Genomic DNA, 16,083 nt, shown 5'->3' with positions numbered 1-16,083 from the left:
GGGTCAACCTGGGCATCAGTCTGCTGGGCGTGGAACCACAGCGCCTCAGGCAGGCACACCCAGGCTTTGTGTGCGGTTGACTCGTGCACAACGTGGGGGCCTTTCTGAGGAAAAGCACACAGAATTATGAAGGATGTGTCCAGGGACGTGGAAAGGGTCTGTGCAGGTGAGGGACACAGGAGCTTCATCAATGTCCCGGCAAATCTGCCACCGCCCTGGAGGTAGACAAGGACGTCCTGATATCCAGACACCGTCCCCTTCCTTCCCGTGGGAGAACTTGTGACTCACGAATGAGAGGAGGAGACAGAGGGGTGAGGATCGTCCAAAGGGCACCTGTGCCAGATTTCCATGTTCCTTGAACCAAAGTCAGGACTCTGCACTGGAAACAGTTCTGAAAGGCCTGTACACTTGAAACCACGTTAGAAAAGACGAAAGGAAGCTGGGTTTTAGAACAGCGGGTGTGAACGTGTCTGTAGGGGTGGGGACAATTGAGATCCTCTGTCAGCCTCTAGATGCTGGGATGCAGGGAGGCCCAGCGGGGACCACGGGCCACAGAGATGTGAAAGGAGGGAGGCGGAACAATGGAGTGGGTGTCAGCGTTTTCCCCCAGAAGGAAGAGGCCAGTGAAGGGAAAGGGCTCCCCGCGGATCCCTGCACATCCAGAGGGTGGGCTGTGGTCTGTGCACCCACCCCATCTTCATTTCCAGACCATGAAGTAAGCCCCAAAGTTTCCTTTCATGGAGAATGTGGGGTCTGGAAGAGACGACGCTTCACGCTCTTGCAGCTTCTGGCTTTGAATTCGTGACTGTCAATGGCGTTAGCGTTGTATGTGTGAAGGACATACATAGTTAACGTGAATAATGGCCCACCCTTGTTTCTGCTGTTTGAGGGCTCCGGAATGAATGAGAACCCAGGTGAACTGAACTCTTTGGCTCTGCTGCAGGGTCAGTGGCCAGCTGTCCTCAGGGCATCCTCAGGAGGCAACCTTGACAATGACAAAGCATGTCAGCGGGAGGCTGGGCGACCCTGGCTGATCTCTGGGGGTCCTGGGCAGGGCCCACCACCCCAAATGAGCCCGTCAGCTATCTGGCTGATGTTTGAGATTTCTTTAAAACAAGACACAAACTTCCATCCTAAAAGTAGAAAGCAGACTTAAAAAGACTCCCAGCATGATTTGCGGTCAGAGATGTGGGTGTTGGAAGACATCGAGTGGTCTAGCCTACTAGGACATTATTCTGGTCCAGGTTTCTACTCCTGAGAGGTTATCCTTCTGCATCTGAAATGGGATGGAGGAGGGAGTTGTGCCGTTCACACTTTTTTCACGGAAGTGAATGGTAGAGAAGGGTAAACATGCATCCTTCACCGGCTCTGGGGGCTTAGTCCAAAGTAACCTGCCTGCAGAGTTGCTTCTTTAAAAATACATTTTTTATCTTAAAAATTCACTTGAATTTTGCATTCTTCTCTCCCTGCGTGCACTGGGGAAACATTTTTATATTACAGTCTTTGACTCAAGGTGACCTGCGTGCGTAGCCTCTGGCAGAACTCCCAGGAGAAGGCAGGACGTGGGTGGAGAAGCTGCATGTTCTCAGATGCTCGGGGAGAACCGCCCAGCTCGGTGGCTCTGCCCGGTGTGTGAGCGCAGACCCGCCCGGGGGCCCCCAGCTCTAGCCCCTCTTCCACAGAAGGAGACGAGCCTTAAGTCTCGACCCACTGGGAGAGGGGACCTACCAACCCAAGTCCCCCGGGAGAGAGACGTGCTGGTAGCACCTTTGATAGTATTATTGAAGGGAGGCTGAGGCCACTGGCCCTCCTGCCCTCATGCCTTCCTAAGCTTGGATTTAGTCGAGTTTCACAGGCTTGTTCTACACGTTTACTTTGAGATCCTGCCTCAAAATCTGTGCCGCTCTGAGGCCTTCTCACTGCAGGGCTCTCTGCGACATCTTACTAGGAACTGCCACCAGCCACTCCTCCCTACCAGTGACCACTGGATGCAGGTGACCACCACACCATCACCTTTTTTGCCTTAGACCCTTCCAGAAGCCTACTTTTTGATCCTTTTAAATATATTGCCAGTGCTCAGGGGCCTGCACTAGGGACTCATACCCATTAGTTTATCCATCTGACAAACATTTCGTATTAAAAGTATGTCTTAAATGAACAAACATCAAAAATTAGCATCTCACCTTTCCTCAGGCCTGCCATCATTGTTTCTACTTTAAGCCCTTGAAGGTGATCAGAATTTAACTAGGTGACCTCCTCTTGAGCTGTTTATAAGCTTGTAAGAGCAGATCCCCTGTCTCCTCTCCCCTGCTTTATTTCATACAGCACAGAGCACGATACGTTTCCTTGTCTCTTTCACTTAAATGTAAGACCCCTGAGAGCAGATCTCCTTTGTTCTCTGGAACAGTGTCTAGAAGAGCTTCTGACACGTGGAAGCCACTGAATGAATATTTGGCTGAGTGGAAGGATGGATGGATGGAAGAGTGGATGGATAGATGGATTGTGGTCACCTGACCAGTTGGTCATTGAGATATAACTATAATGAAGACATTCATTTCTACATGAGCAAGTAAATTCCAGCTCAAGGAGGAGTTTCTGACCAAACCTAGGAACAAATAAACACATCCTTTCATCCACTGAGTAATCACTGGGGAGGATTTTTAGTCTAAGTCTAATGGAACCCAGGGATTTATTCTGCTATTCTGGGTGAAGATGGACTGTCCCCAAAGCCTTTATCTCCATCTGAGACCACGATGCGTGTCCATGTTCTCTTCCTTTCCAGGATCATTCCCATTTTTCTTATCCATCGACCTAAGAACAATATCCCATACGCAACAGTGGAGGAAGAGCTGATTGGAGAGTTTGTGAAGTATTCCATCAGGGATGGGAAGGAAATAAACTTCTTGAGAAGGGAATCAGAGGCTGGTCAGAAATGCTGCACCTTCCAGCACTGGGTCTACCAGAAAACAAGCGGGTGTCTCCTGGTCACAGACATGCAGGGTGAGGAGAGCAGCTTGCCTTGGGCTCCAGGGATGCTCTGCGCCTGGGATGTTTGTGGGGATGGGGAGGGGAGGGGAGATGGGAGGGAGAGGTCTGCTGGGCTGTATACACCTTCACCAGCAGAAAGTGTTACTGACATCTCGGAAACAAGGCGTGACAAGGGAGCCCAGAGTGACCAACTGCTAGAGTGACAGTACATTTCAATAACAGCAGGTGATCAAAAACTGGCTTTTTATATCCATTTCAGGTACAAATTCAGAAGTCTGTATGAAAACTCAGATGTACCAAAAGAGAAATTAAGAATTCATTCTTAGGTGGAAGGGTCTTTCAGTCACTCTACATTCCAAGCTCTCCGGGTGAATTTACAGCATGTTTTCAATTTATCGACACATTGTGGAGGAGTACATTTGTATGAAGTGGGGATGTCATAATTGGGTTTCCCACAGAGACAGCCCTGAGACAAGCTGCAGCCTGGGGCTTCCCCATGATCACCCTCCAGCTCATTAATTTCCTGGGAGGACTCACAGAACTCCAAAAAAGCCATTATGTTCATGGTTATGGTTTGCTACAGTGAAAGGATATAGACTCAAATCAGCAAAGGGAGGAGGCACATGGGGAGGGGACCAGGTGGGGACGTCCAGCTGTCCTCTCCTGCTGGAGCCATGGGGACAGTGCTTCCCCGCTCACCAATGTGGGGCCATATGCATGTGGGACTGCCAACCACAGAGCTCACCCCAGCCTTGGTGTTCAGCAACTTTACTAGGGACCCATCACGTAGGCATGACTGATTCCCTGTGGGATTGACTTCAGTGTCTAGCCTCTTTGGAGGTCAGGCTGACATCCCATGGCCCAGGCATCAGGTAGACAAGCGCACTTTTCTCAGAGCTTAACAGTTACCCCCAAAAGTTGGGCAAAAGCAATCCTCTGTTTAGGCAAAGTTAATCTTCATTGCATGTGAATATTCAAGTGCAAATATTTGGGAAGGGATCCCAGGAAATGCTGGTAGGAGAGTGAGGAAGTGTGACAGGGAAGGGAAAGTAAGTCGATAGGGTACCATTATAATATACCCAGCTACCACTGTGTATTTCTGGAGCTCACTGCCTGCTGGGGAAACTCTGGGAGGCTGGGCAGAACACACGTCTCAGAATTATGCCACAGAGTGAAGGAGCAAGTGTGTTTACACACCAGCTCCCTTTAGTTTCCAGCAGAGGCTGCTCCTGACGGGGGTGTCAGCTCCCCTGCCCTTTGCACCTGCGCGCGGGCAAGCCATGCTGAGCAAAGCAGGCTCCTGTGATCAGAGAAAGTTCTCAGGCAGAGATGCAGTTGTTGGCAGCTGGAGGTAAAGCATCTGCCACTGAGGTTTTCCTATTCCTTCTCAAATAATAATGCTGTTAAGAAAAGCCTGAACTATAATTGTGAACCTGCCGGTGTCAGACATTGTCACGTACAAGGACCCCAAGCTCTATCTATAGCATGGTGGTGAGGAGCCAGACTGCCTGTGGGTTCTCTTCCCTGCACCTCTGCTTCCTAGCTGTTAGCCTCAGGCAAATCACTGACCTCTGTGGGCCTCAGTACTTCCCACGGGGGTTGCTGTCAGGATTAAATGAGATAGTCAAACATTTAGTGCAGCATTGACGTAAGTGTTCCCTATCTTTAAAACTTTTCATTTTGAAATAACCGTAAACACAAGAAGTTGCAAAAATGGACAGAGGTTCCATTTACCCTTCACCCAGCTTCACCTAACGATAACCTCTTACCTCCTCACAGCACGTTATCAAAACCAGGAGGGTCACCCCGGCAGAATTGAATGAACGAGACCCTACCTGGATTTCACGTTTTTGTGTGCACTCATTTCTTCCTATTTCTGTGTAATCTTCATAATAACCCTGCAAAATAGATGTTTTGATCCCCATTTTACAGATGAGAAAACAGAGGCTTGGAGACAATGATAAAATAGTCTCCTGTCACTCGGCCAATAAGAAGAGGCCTCCAAGACTCCAGCACACTATTTCTGACTCTGAACCCCAAGGTCTTCCTGCTAAACCTCAAACTTACACGCATCTCTAGATGTCAAAGGCTCCTGGGAGGAGCTCCTTTAAGGTCAGCTGGGAAGTGCAATGTTACAGTCCTGCACCTGGGACTGGGCTGGAGGAAGCTTTATCCACTCACTTTCTGAAGAGGCTTTGCTAACACACACACATAAATATGGTCTTAACAGACAGCTCTCTATTCTAATTGGACTGTCTCTACAACTGTTGAGGTTTTCCCATTCTCCTTCGGAGTTAATTTTGCATTAGATGTAGTTCTCCTGCTGAAAAGCAACACCCTGGGGCTTCATGCAAAGCTAGCATTGCTCCCAGGCACTAGTGAACAGCGGTAGAGGAACGTTCTATCTCCCCGTAAGTGACTTGCGGGGTTTCAGATGTTGGCAACGTGTTTCATGATGGCGTTTATTCTCTGCTGTGCCTGGGGAAAATCTTCTGATAGCATCACTGTAGCACAAGACAACGCAGCCACTCTCTAAACAATCCCCACGGTTTATAATTTTACTGAGGCCCTGGAAGTAGGATTTTCAAATCCCAGACAAACCCCAAGCTCAACCATCCCTGTCTCAGACTCTTAAGTTCTTCTCTCCCTGGTTGCCTTCGTTTGTTGATGGGACCGTGGCGAGTCCTAAGACAAAAGCCTAAGTCCTAGGTTTGTGGGGTGAAAGCTGGGCCTGTGATCTGGCCCTGAGGTCTGCACACTGGTGAGACCACCAAGGTTCCTAAGAAGCAGCCCCGCAAATTACCCAAAAACTCGAATTCCAGAGAACAAACTTGTTGCCTTCTTCTGGCCTTCCATCAGAAACAACCTGTAGACTGCTACCCCCAACCCAGTTTAATAGCTGCACGCTATGCTTTAAATGATTATCCTCTAGAGACCCTTAATAACCTCAGTTGAATTGCTGGCAAATTATTAAGCTGAGAGAGAAAATCATATTCTACTTTTCCACACATCGGTGACAACTGGTCATTGTGAGACTCGAGGAAAAAAACTCTCAAGCTCAAGGACATTTTGCCAAATGACTTCTTATAATTGGACTTCCGTGCAGCTTAGAGCTGTAACTTTTAAATACAACTTTCCATGAAACAGTATGTCCAAAGAGGACTTTTGCAATTTGGGTTTTTTTTTGTTTTCGTGAAAGCAGTTCCTACCATAAAAACTACATGAAGTATTTCCACGTACATTCTAGTTGTTAGCAGCTTTGAAAGAATGAGATGAAGTGGTTGCCAGCTGTGAAAGGGGCTTTTAAAATGCTTGCTGGCTCACCCAGAGGGCCGTGTGGAGTGTGGCTCACAGGTGCCTGGCAGAGAAGCGGGCTCCCTCTTCTGTCCGATGAGCCAGCCTCCACAGCAGCACGGCCTGTGTTTTTGCCACATTCTGGGTGGACGTGGCTGAATCAGAGCGTTAACCCTTTGGCTTTTCTGAGCCTCAAAGAACAAGGCTCAGGGGTGGAGACCCATGGGACTAGGTTGCCATCAGACCTGACCCATAGAGTTGGCATTTGCCAGGAATGCCGGTTCCTTTGTCCCCAGCCCATACTGGCTTCTGGGCTGCGGGTCCCTCAGCGAGCAGGTCACTTGCTGGCCATGGGGATACAGTGACCATGGCCTGGCCTGGGTGGTGCAAGAGAAGAGGAGGGAAGACCTAGGTGGCCCAGCACCGTGGACCCTGTGCCCTTGTGAAAGGCCTGTCACTCAACTGCGTGGGTGAGATTAGGCGGAGGGCCACGGGGTTGGCGCCAGTGGCTCCAGCCAGCACCCCGGAGAGGCAGGAAGAGAATGGGTCTGGCAAGGAGACTCTGGAAAGGCCAGAGGCCATCCACCCCTGGGGCATCAGAGGATTGCCTTCCAGACCCAGGTGAGAGCAGGTAGACTCTACCGCAGGTGGTGGTGGCGGCAGTCTTGCCCCTCCCCTTCTTGCAAGACTATAGTGCTTTCCATTTTCTTTGAATCCCTGGTTCCCCAGCCACTCTCCCAAGAGCTCCTGCAGGGAGGGCAGAAGCAAAAAGACACCCCCTGCCCCGCCGTGCGCTTGGGATCCTACCAGGGACGCCTGTGCTCTTTAACTGAACCTGGCTGGGAGGCTCAGGCAGCTGTTTTGTAGATGCCGCTCCCCACCCCCGTCCCACCCAACCCTTCCCAACTTCCAGTGGTTTAATGAAGAAGGGTTCAGGGTAAATATCAAAGGATTAGACCGTGGGAGACACAAATCAGCACCTCCAGGCCAACGTTAAAGTCTGCGTATGACTCAGGAGTGTTTCCCTGGGTCTAAAGCCAACCCAGAAAATCTTCAATTCTGAATCAGAAAGCTCTGTCTAAGGAAATGGGAAACCCTGTGTCTGGAGTCTGCTCTTGAACTAAACACGTGCCATCCTGAACTCTCTCGCTGTTGAGCTTGGCCATCCCAGCCCACACCCACTCCACCTTCTGTTGTGCAGGGGTTTTGACTTCCAGTGAAGAACAGGGAACAGACCTAAGCCCCAACCAGGGCATCACTGGGGAGAGAGCTCATGGGACAAGTGACAGGCCTCTGAGTCATTCATGGAGAACAGGCCTCCTGCCTCCACCAGCAGGGGTGGGCCAGGCAGGCAAAGGACATCCCTTCCCTTCCCAGAGGGCCCCCCAAGTTCCCTGAAGAGCTGGGTCAGAGCCGTGCCTTCCCCATCATAGTCCCATAAAGCTGGATGCACGTCTGGAAGCCTGTCAGTGTCTGCTGATGGGAACAAGGAGGGAAGCGGGTGCTCACGCAGGAAGGGAGGTTGTGCTGGGGCTGTCACTCTCTCCCGTGAACAGATGGCCTGCCCTTTTTGAGGAGCCCAGTGTAACACAGATCCCGTCTTTGCTCTCTTCTTATAGGTGTAGGAATGAAGTTAACTGACGTTGGCATAGCAACACTGGCTAAAGGGTGAGTAGAATAAAAGAGTGTATCATTCAACTCTGGGTTTCCAAACACCTCCCGGGCAGATGCTGTCAAGCTGGTGCTGGCAGAGGAGACCTCTTGTCCTAACTGTGGATGACAGATGTTCTTGGGAGGAATTCAGTTCACGTCTCTCTTACCTAAAATATTTATGGACTTTGTTCTCCCTGGTGAAACACGTTTGTTTCCTAACTTTGAAACAAGTCAGAACTATGTAAACACATTTCAAGATTAATTACTAACAGGAGTGCCATGGTGGGGGAAATGCCAGCCTAAAGATCCTATTTTTCTGCATTTAATATCTTCACTACTAGAAGCATCTTTAAAATATACTTGCAACTGAGGGCAGTGAATTCAGTCTGCACACTTTGATGTATTTTCCCCGTACTTTTCAACAAAAAGTACTTTGGGCAGCTCCAAAACTTCCATGGTGATGATTACAGGAGCAAATAGCTACCGGAGAGCTGTGATTTAGTGATATTTTTGGGTGCTGTCAATGGTTTTGTTTTCCTAATTTAGCATAGGGTGTTGCTTTGCTCACTGTGGGGTGTGCCTAGGGGGCACTAAGATAACATTGTACAGGGGAATCTCGGTAACAACCTGTCCCTTCCGGCTGCTCTGCTTGACCACCAGTGAGGAGAAAGCAGGCTGTTTGTGATTCTTGGTGAAAATAAAGTTCTGGTTGGAGCTACCATGCCTTCGCCCCCTTCTCCTGTTCCCATGTGCAGGGACCATTTGTAAGGAAGAAGAGATGAGGGGGCAAGTGACTTTTAGAAGGAATGGCTTGTGTTTTGAAATGTAGATTTGAGTATGGAGGTTTCTCAAAGAACTAAAAATAGAACCACCATATGACCCAGCAATTCCACTCCTGAGTATATATCTGGAAAAAAATGGGAATTCAAAGAGATACCTGCACCCTAGTGTTCACAGCAGTATTATTTACAATTGCCAAGATATGGAAAGCAACCTAAGTGTCCAATGGATGAATGGACAAAGGTGTGTGTGTGTGTGTATACACACACAACACAATAGAATACTACTTAGCCATAAAAGAATGAAATTTTGCCATTTGCAGCAACAGGGATGGACTTGGAGGGCATTATGCTAAGTGAAGTAAATCAGACAAAGACAAACATTGTATGATACAGATTATGTGAAATCTGAAAAATACAACACACTAGTGAATATAACAAAGAAGCAGGCTCATAGATATAGAGAAAAAACCAGCGGGGAAGGGGGAGGGCGACGAAGAGGCACAAACCCATAGGTATGGAATGAGCTACAATAGGGATGTATGGCACAACACAAGGAATCTAGCCAGTGTGGTAACTGCACATAGAGTATCACCTTTAAAACCTGTGAATCACTACACTATTCACCTGTAACTTATTGTACATCAACTATATGTCAATTAAAAAAGAAGTAGGTTTTATTACTGTCCAGGTTTGAAAGCAACAGATCAGGAGACAACTGTGCTAAGGGGACAGCTGTCACTCAGTTCTCAAGAGGAGGGGGCAGGCTAGGCCCTGGGGGGCTCCATGGGGGAAGCACCAGGGTCAGTCAGGAGGCAGAAGGAGAGAGGAGAAAACACAGACAAGAGGTTTTTTCATGGATTTCAAGGGAAGGAATGGGTGGGGCAGGGGGGTAAACAGGCTTGGAATTGACTAACTTGAACTATCCCAGCAGGTTCTCGGGTGTAAGGGCCATCTGGAGTCATCTGGCACCTGCCCTGGGGTGACTAGGGAGGTGGGTGGTGGCCCAGAGTGCGAGACCCCAGTAGAGGAGGCAGTGGGCACGGGCTGTGGATTGGTTGGTTGCCCTAGGAGAGGCACTCGAGAAGGCCAACCACTGTTTCTCTTAACTTTCATGTTAATCAGTCTGATTCGTGAAGTTCTCACCAACTACACAAATGCTTCTAATTCGGTTTCAGAAGTAAGATGCGGTTTGAATATTCCTCTTCTCAAAATCTGCTCAGGATAGCACAGCTTTTTGTCGGAACTGTCTCTGTACTCCATCCCCGCTGCTGAGCTGAGCCCTAAATGTTGAATGGGTCACGGCATTAGGACCTGGCCTTGGGCTAGTGAAGAGAACAGGTCAGGAGAGGAGAACAGGGGTTTCAGAGGCTTGGGTTCAGATCCTGGTCCTGCCGCTTGCTTCTGATTCTCCTGGTAGTAGCCTTGCTTCTTGTCATAGGAATGTGTCTGGCCCACATGATGGGAAGGCGATGGTACATCTTGGTTTGCCCAGGACAGCACCATTTCATGCCTGCCATCCCAGCATCCTGCCTAGCTAGTCATTTGTCCTGGAAAAGTTTCCCCATTTCAAAAATAAATTAGGCAGTGCCTCTCTTTGCAAAGGGATTTTCCTAGACCCCAGAATTGCCCAAGTTAAAGCTTTCCTTTACAGGCTCCTTATTCCTTGCAGGACACTGCAGATTTGGGCATCATCCAGACCTGGTCTGAATGCTGGGTTCTTATCTTACCAGCTCTGAGGACATGAGACTTAGTTCTCGAAGCCCCTGATCTACAGTACGAGGACGGGGGGTTGTCTTGAGGATTCTCCTGGTTTGTCTACCTCCAGTCCCTGAAGCTCAGTCTGTGCTTAAGAAATCTTGGTTTCCTTTGCCCCTGTTGCCTCAACCCGACAGCAGAGTAGGCAAATTCCATACCATTATTTGAAACCACTTTCTACCAAAACAAAGCAGAAACCTGCCCAAGAAGTTTCAAACACTAAGATGAGCTAAAGAGTGTGATTATTGAAGACATGTTTTAAAAGCATCCTAACAGCTTCCAGGAAACCTAGACTATATTTTTTTTCCTCCTAATTTAAAAAGAAATCCAATCCCTTTGGTTTTGTTCTCAGCTTTAATGTGACTTATCTGGCCTGGGACAGCTGCCCAGCACCCATTAGAGCTGATAGCTGGAGCCCACAGCAAAATGTTGTCTGTAAAGGGTTGCTAACTGCCTCCCCTCCCGAGGATTGGTCAGGGAGGAGCAGGGAGGAGAGAAGGGAATTCCGAAGCATCTGAGAGCTATTACGGATACTGGATCATCTTGTCCATTTTTAAAACTTTTACTTAAACTTCTTAAGCCACAATTTCTTTCTCTAAAGAAATGTTTCTTAGCACAGTTTGAAAAGCTGAAAGAGGAAACTTTCCTGAACGGACAAGGGGGAACTTGGAGGCCCCTAGGACGTGTGTCCATCCGACATTACTTCCCAGTGGAGGAGGAGGTTCAGGGAAAGGAGGCAGCCTGCTCACAGGCTGCATGGAGTAAGGCGCCCTGAGGAACAGGGGGCAAAGTTCTCCATCGACAGCCAAAGCTGCAGAATGGAGCCCAGTCAATGGGAGAGACTTGGAAAGGGTTCAGACTGCAAAGGCAGCTTGCAGACAGGCAAAGAAGTCCAGTGGGAAGCCATCGTGAGCAGGGGAAGGAAAGGCTGTGGAGCTTGGCACATGCAAGAGGGCTTTCCGAGAGCAGGAGAGGAGCTTGGTGGCTAAGCACTGATCGGGCGCACTCTTGATTCTCAGCAAGCGCCCTGCATGGGCTTCATTCATCCACACTGGAAAGGGAGAGTCGCTTGCTCTCCAGTGGCCTGCAGAACGGGTGCTCCTGTCCCAGGAAGCAGGGCTCTGTGTGGGCAGCGTTACACGTGTTCTTTTAACGGCACTAGAAAGAACGCCAGGTGTAGGGGGAGAAACAGGAGGCAAATCTGACTTTAATAATTATCAAGAATGACAACAATGCAGTTAAAACAGAAAGAAAAAAAATCTCCCAAATTTAAGGTCCACTCTTTCTTGGCCAGCAGTGGTCAGGACCTTTTGCAGGAAGAGGAGGCGTTGGGTCATTTAAAGAAAATACTCCCTTATCTCAACCTCAACCATATGTTTGGCTGCAGACACCCCAGTAAATGGCTTGTTCTCTTGTTTAGTGAAGTTAGAAGGTATGATACTATTTTAAGGGTAAATCATTTCTGATCTTAGAAAATAGGGGACTGTCACGACTTACTCATTTTAATGCAACTTTACCTAGGAGTATGATCTTAAAATTTAAGGTAAACAAACCAAAATCAGTCTAAGCCAACACCTGGGTGGGGAGCAGAGCTGCACATGTCACAGCGGGTCCGGCAAACACACCCCTGTCCCCAGCCAGCAGTTGAGTTTCTGGGGAGATGACGAGACTGCAGTTTAGCCACCAGAGGGCGCCAGAGCCACCACTCTCGTCCACTCTACTCTCCGAAAAAGCCCATTTTGTGTTGGTGGATTGAAGAAAAACCAAAGTACTCTGAGCAGTAAGCATTGGACCTAAATAGGACAGATAGGAATAGCCACAGAGGTCCCCCCTCCCTGTGGCCGCCAGCCTTGCAGCTCTACCTTTGGAAGAAAAAAGGACGGGGGTGTAGGGTGCATGGCATGTGTCAGGCACCCCTGACCTGGAACCCAAATTCAGGAGACCCCGGACAGAATCACAAACGGCTTATTCCCCACTAAGAGGGGCAGATGTGAGGGGATAAGAGCCCATATCAATGCAGGCTTGGGGAAGGACAACTGCCTTAAGAAAGTAGTCCTGTGAGCCATGAGACAAGGAACATGAACACAGATGCCCATGTGCAGTCAGCTGAGTTCCAGAAGAAGGCCCCCCACCCTGCCAAGGGCAGCTCACTGGGGAGGCCTGTGTGCTGGGGGCAGAGGAGCGACAGCCGCCTGGGGGCTTAACCCAGTCACAACTCCGAGACGCCACCGCACCTGGAGAGGAGGGACTGAAGCACATGTGGGATCGAATCAAGAAACGCACCCATAGGCTTGTGTGTGCACGTTAGCGTGTACAGGGTGTGTGGTGACTCCAGGCAGACTATTCAACGCAATGCATGAATCTGCCAGGAGGGGAGGAAGCAAGGGGATTTGGCACAGAACTTCCTGACACCCTAAGTGCTTTGTGCATCAGGCCCGTGTCGCTTAGACCCCACCCCAGACTTCCTGAATCCAAACCAGCACTTTAACAAGGCCCCTGGGTCATCTGTGTGCACCACTCCCAACCAAGGTCAGGATTGGGCTTTCCATCATATCCGACAATCGCTGGTCCAGATGACCTCGCATCCCACCAGGGAGAGCTTAGGCACGAAGGAAACGCAGGCAGACAGGCAATTTCAGCTGTTTTCGTGGTCTCCTACGGGAGAGGATAGAGATGTAAAGATGACATGGTTGGCAGTGGAATTTTTTTTCCCACCCTGCTAGATTCAACATCTGTCTTAGGCTGACTTTTTCTTCAGTGAGGGATCTTGGTTTTTAAAACGGAGTCATTCTTCACAAGACTGTGGACTGTGGGCTCCCGGGTGGAGGGGTGGGGCAGGCTGGATTCGTAACAAATGTGTCAGGATGGAGCTGCTCCCTGAGGCTTTGGCTTTAGAGATGAAAGTAACCTTTCATGCCCTTAACAGCTTAAAACCCAGCTTGCATTTCCTAGGGGCAAGTCCACAAATCTCAACTCATTCATTTCAAGTTGTTGACCTTTATGATTTCTGCCAGCAAAAGGAGGTGGCAAATTTCTTGAATCATATTAGCTACAGATTCAGTGTGATACCAGTATTACAGACTTTGGGTTTTTTTTTTTTTTTTTTTTTTTTTTTGCCAGTTGGATGTTTGGCCCTCCTAAACACAGAACTCGCTCACGCCCAGCAGGACTGGCTTCCTAGATGGACAGCCTGTGCAGCCGAACAAGGACCCACACTCAGATGGGCCCTGGGCTTCGTTTACTGCGTGTTCTGCTAAAAGTCTTAATTATCACCCACGGAACCCAGGTTTTTGATTTGGCACAGGGTCCTGCAAATTATATCGATGGTCTCGTGTGCCATGCACACCCCTGCCTCTCCTCTGTGCCTGGCTAATCCCATACCCTTCAGTCTCAGCTTCAACATCTGGTCCACAGGAAGCCCCATCAGCTGCACCACGCCGGGCCGACGTGAATTGAATGTCATCCACTGTGTGTCATGCACTGATCTAGGTTGTTTCTGTGGATTTTCTCATTTCATCATCTGTTTTTTTTTTTTTTTTGAGTTATAGTCAGTTTACAATGTTGTGTCAATTTCCAGCGTGGAGCACAATTTTTCAGTTACACATGAACATACATACATTCATTGTCACATTCTTTTTTGCTGTGAGCTACCACAAGATTGTGTATAAATTTCCCTGTGCTATGCAGTATAATCTTGTTTATCTATTCTACATATGTCTGTCAGTATCTACAAATTTCGAACTCCCAGTCTGTCCCTTCCTACCCCCCTGCCCCTTGGCAACCACAAGTTTGTATTCTATGTCTGTCTCATTTCATCATCTTGACAATGCCTTCCACCAGCTCTCTTGTTGGATCTTGAGGGGATTTGGGGTCCTGGGGACTTGTCCATTCAAGGAGGACAGTAACCTACCATGATTGAGATGTGAAAACACAGTCATTTACAATTTTAATATGAAATGTCCCAACCAAAAGGAACAGCCCCTGAGGCCACTCCTGGGCAGGTCAGCATGGTTCCTTCTGGAGCCTGCCAGAGACAGAGGCCAGATGCTTCTCCTCGGGGGAGAGAAGGTGCAGTGGCACAGGAGAGAGCCCTCCGGTAGGAGGAAGTCGGGGGCAGGTTGCTAGTCTTGTCTCTCACACCCACTTGCCTTATTGTCCTAGGCTGGCCCGTGACCTCTCAGCCTAAATTCCTTTAGTAAGTGGAAGGGTCTAAACTTGATCACTTTTTCCAGCCCCAAAGTTCTAAACTTCTTTATTCAGAACCTTTGGGTAGGGATGCAGTGGCTTTCAGATCACCAAGAGATCTCATTTTATCACGAAGGTCCAGCACTAGACACTAACTAAGAGGGGGAAAAAAAAGCTATAAAATGCTGATATAGCAGAACCGCCAGCACCTAGAACCCCGGTCTGACCTTAGTCTCTCATCTTTGCTGCGCACACTGGCTGGACTTTGCCGTTCCTTAATTGCACAGGTTTTGTCTTTTCTATCCATAGTCTTGTCAACCATTTGGCGACCCTTGCCTGAAGCAGGAATAAATATATTTTCCATGTGCTGTTAGTTTCCCCTTTGATTTGTTTCTTTTAACATTGGTGAAGAGTCCTGTTTTTAAAGATTGTTTCCCTCCACCCAAACTCACAGGTACAGAGGATTTAAAGGCAACTGTTCCATGACCTTCATTGATCAGTTTAAAGCACTACACCAGTGTAACAAGTATTGTAAAATGCTGGGGCTGAAGTCGCTTCAAAACAACCAGAAACAAAAGAAGCCGAGCATCGGGAAGAGCAAAATTCAGCCCAGCTCCACAACCGTGAAGAAGACGGCACCCGGGACCCCAGCCGACAAGAAAACCTAACGACTCCTATTAACTAACAGTCAGCGGCTGGCGGCATGTGGTCTTGTGGGTAGAAATCTGGGAACACCCCAGAGGGAACACAGCCTGCAGAGCGACCCAGAGCTGCCTCCCAGCTGCCTCCCAAGCTGCCACCTGCTGGCTTCCCGGAGATGATTTTAGAGCAGGATTTGCAACCCGACCCACGGAGAGACTGAATCAATTGTCCATCTCAAGGATGTCTTTGTACCGTTAGCATTTGTACCGACCTCAGATTAGGTGTCTGTATTTGCACATGGCTGTCTTGTCAAGGACCGCGGGCTAAGCAGGGTCTGTCCACAGCCCACGTCCTCCCCACCCCCATTCCTGACCTCGGGATTTCTAGGCACATCCGGCTGCTCTACCAACAGAAGGGGTGAATTCCTTTCCTGGGTCAGGCGCGCTCGAGTGGATTATGCTGTTGTGGCTGGAGGGGGCTCCCAAAACGTCAGGCAGTTTCCCATCACTCTTCACACATCCCACTGTAACGTTCTGTTTAATTAAATTCATGTTTAGACAGAAGCTGTAAGATGCACATACTAGTGCAGACATTTGGATTTTGCCGTATTTCACATTCCCCCAGGAGGGATAATAGTTCCTGATACATTTACCAGAGCACAAAATAGTTGCTTCTGTGTTTTCCGCCCATTCTTACAGCACAGCTTGGGTTTGGTCCACTTCTCTTTCTAAATCCGAGCTCCCTAAACCCAGGGCTGCCCCCTCGAGGGATCGCTCTGGAAGGT

At 48.9% G+C, this 16,083-nt stretch overlaps 1 protein-coding gene across 6 annotated transcripts in view; it reads left to right on the top strand.

Moving 5' to 3' along the window:
• Nucleotides 1-15,862, top strand: part of ALPK2 (alpha kinase 2) — a 121,890-nt gene extending 106,028 nt beyond the window's left edge. For 5 of the 6 annotated variants that reach the window (XM_032470434.1, XM_032470433.1, XM_032470436.1 and 2 more), the window contains 3 exons: nt 2,783-3,000; nt 7,902-7,950; nt 15,112-15,325. In XM_032470434.1, the coding sequence (XP_032326325.1) occupies nt 2,783-3,000; nt 7,902-7,950; nt 15,112-15,325 (481 nt within the window). Of the gene's footprint in view, nt 1-2,782; nt 3,001-7,901; nt 7,951-15,111 lie in introns of all 6 variants that reach the window. The other variant, XM_032470431.1, reaches the window with a different exon arrangement.
• Nucleotides 15,863-16,083: the final 221 nt, after the last annotated feature.

Source organism: Camelus ferus, chromosome 30, assembly GCF_009834535.1.
Source record: "Camelus ferus isolate YT-003-E chromosome 30, BCGSAC_Cfer_1.0, whole genome shotgun sequence".
In the NCBI taxonomy this organism is placed as follows: Eukaryota; Metazoa; Chordata; class Mammalia; order Artiodactyla; family Camelidae; genus Camelus; species Camelus ferus.
Note: the sequence above shows the minus strand (reverse complement) of the source record. Positions and strands in the feature narration are given on the sequence as shown.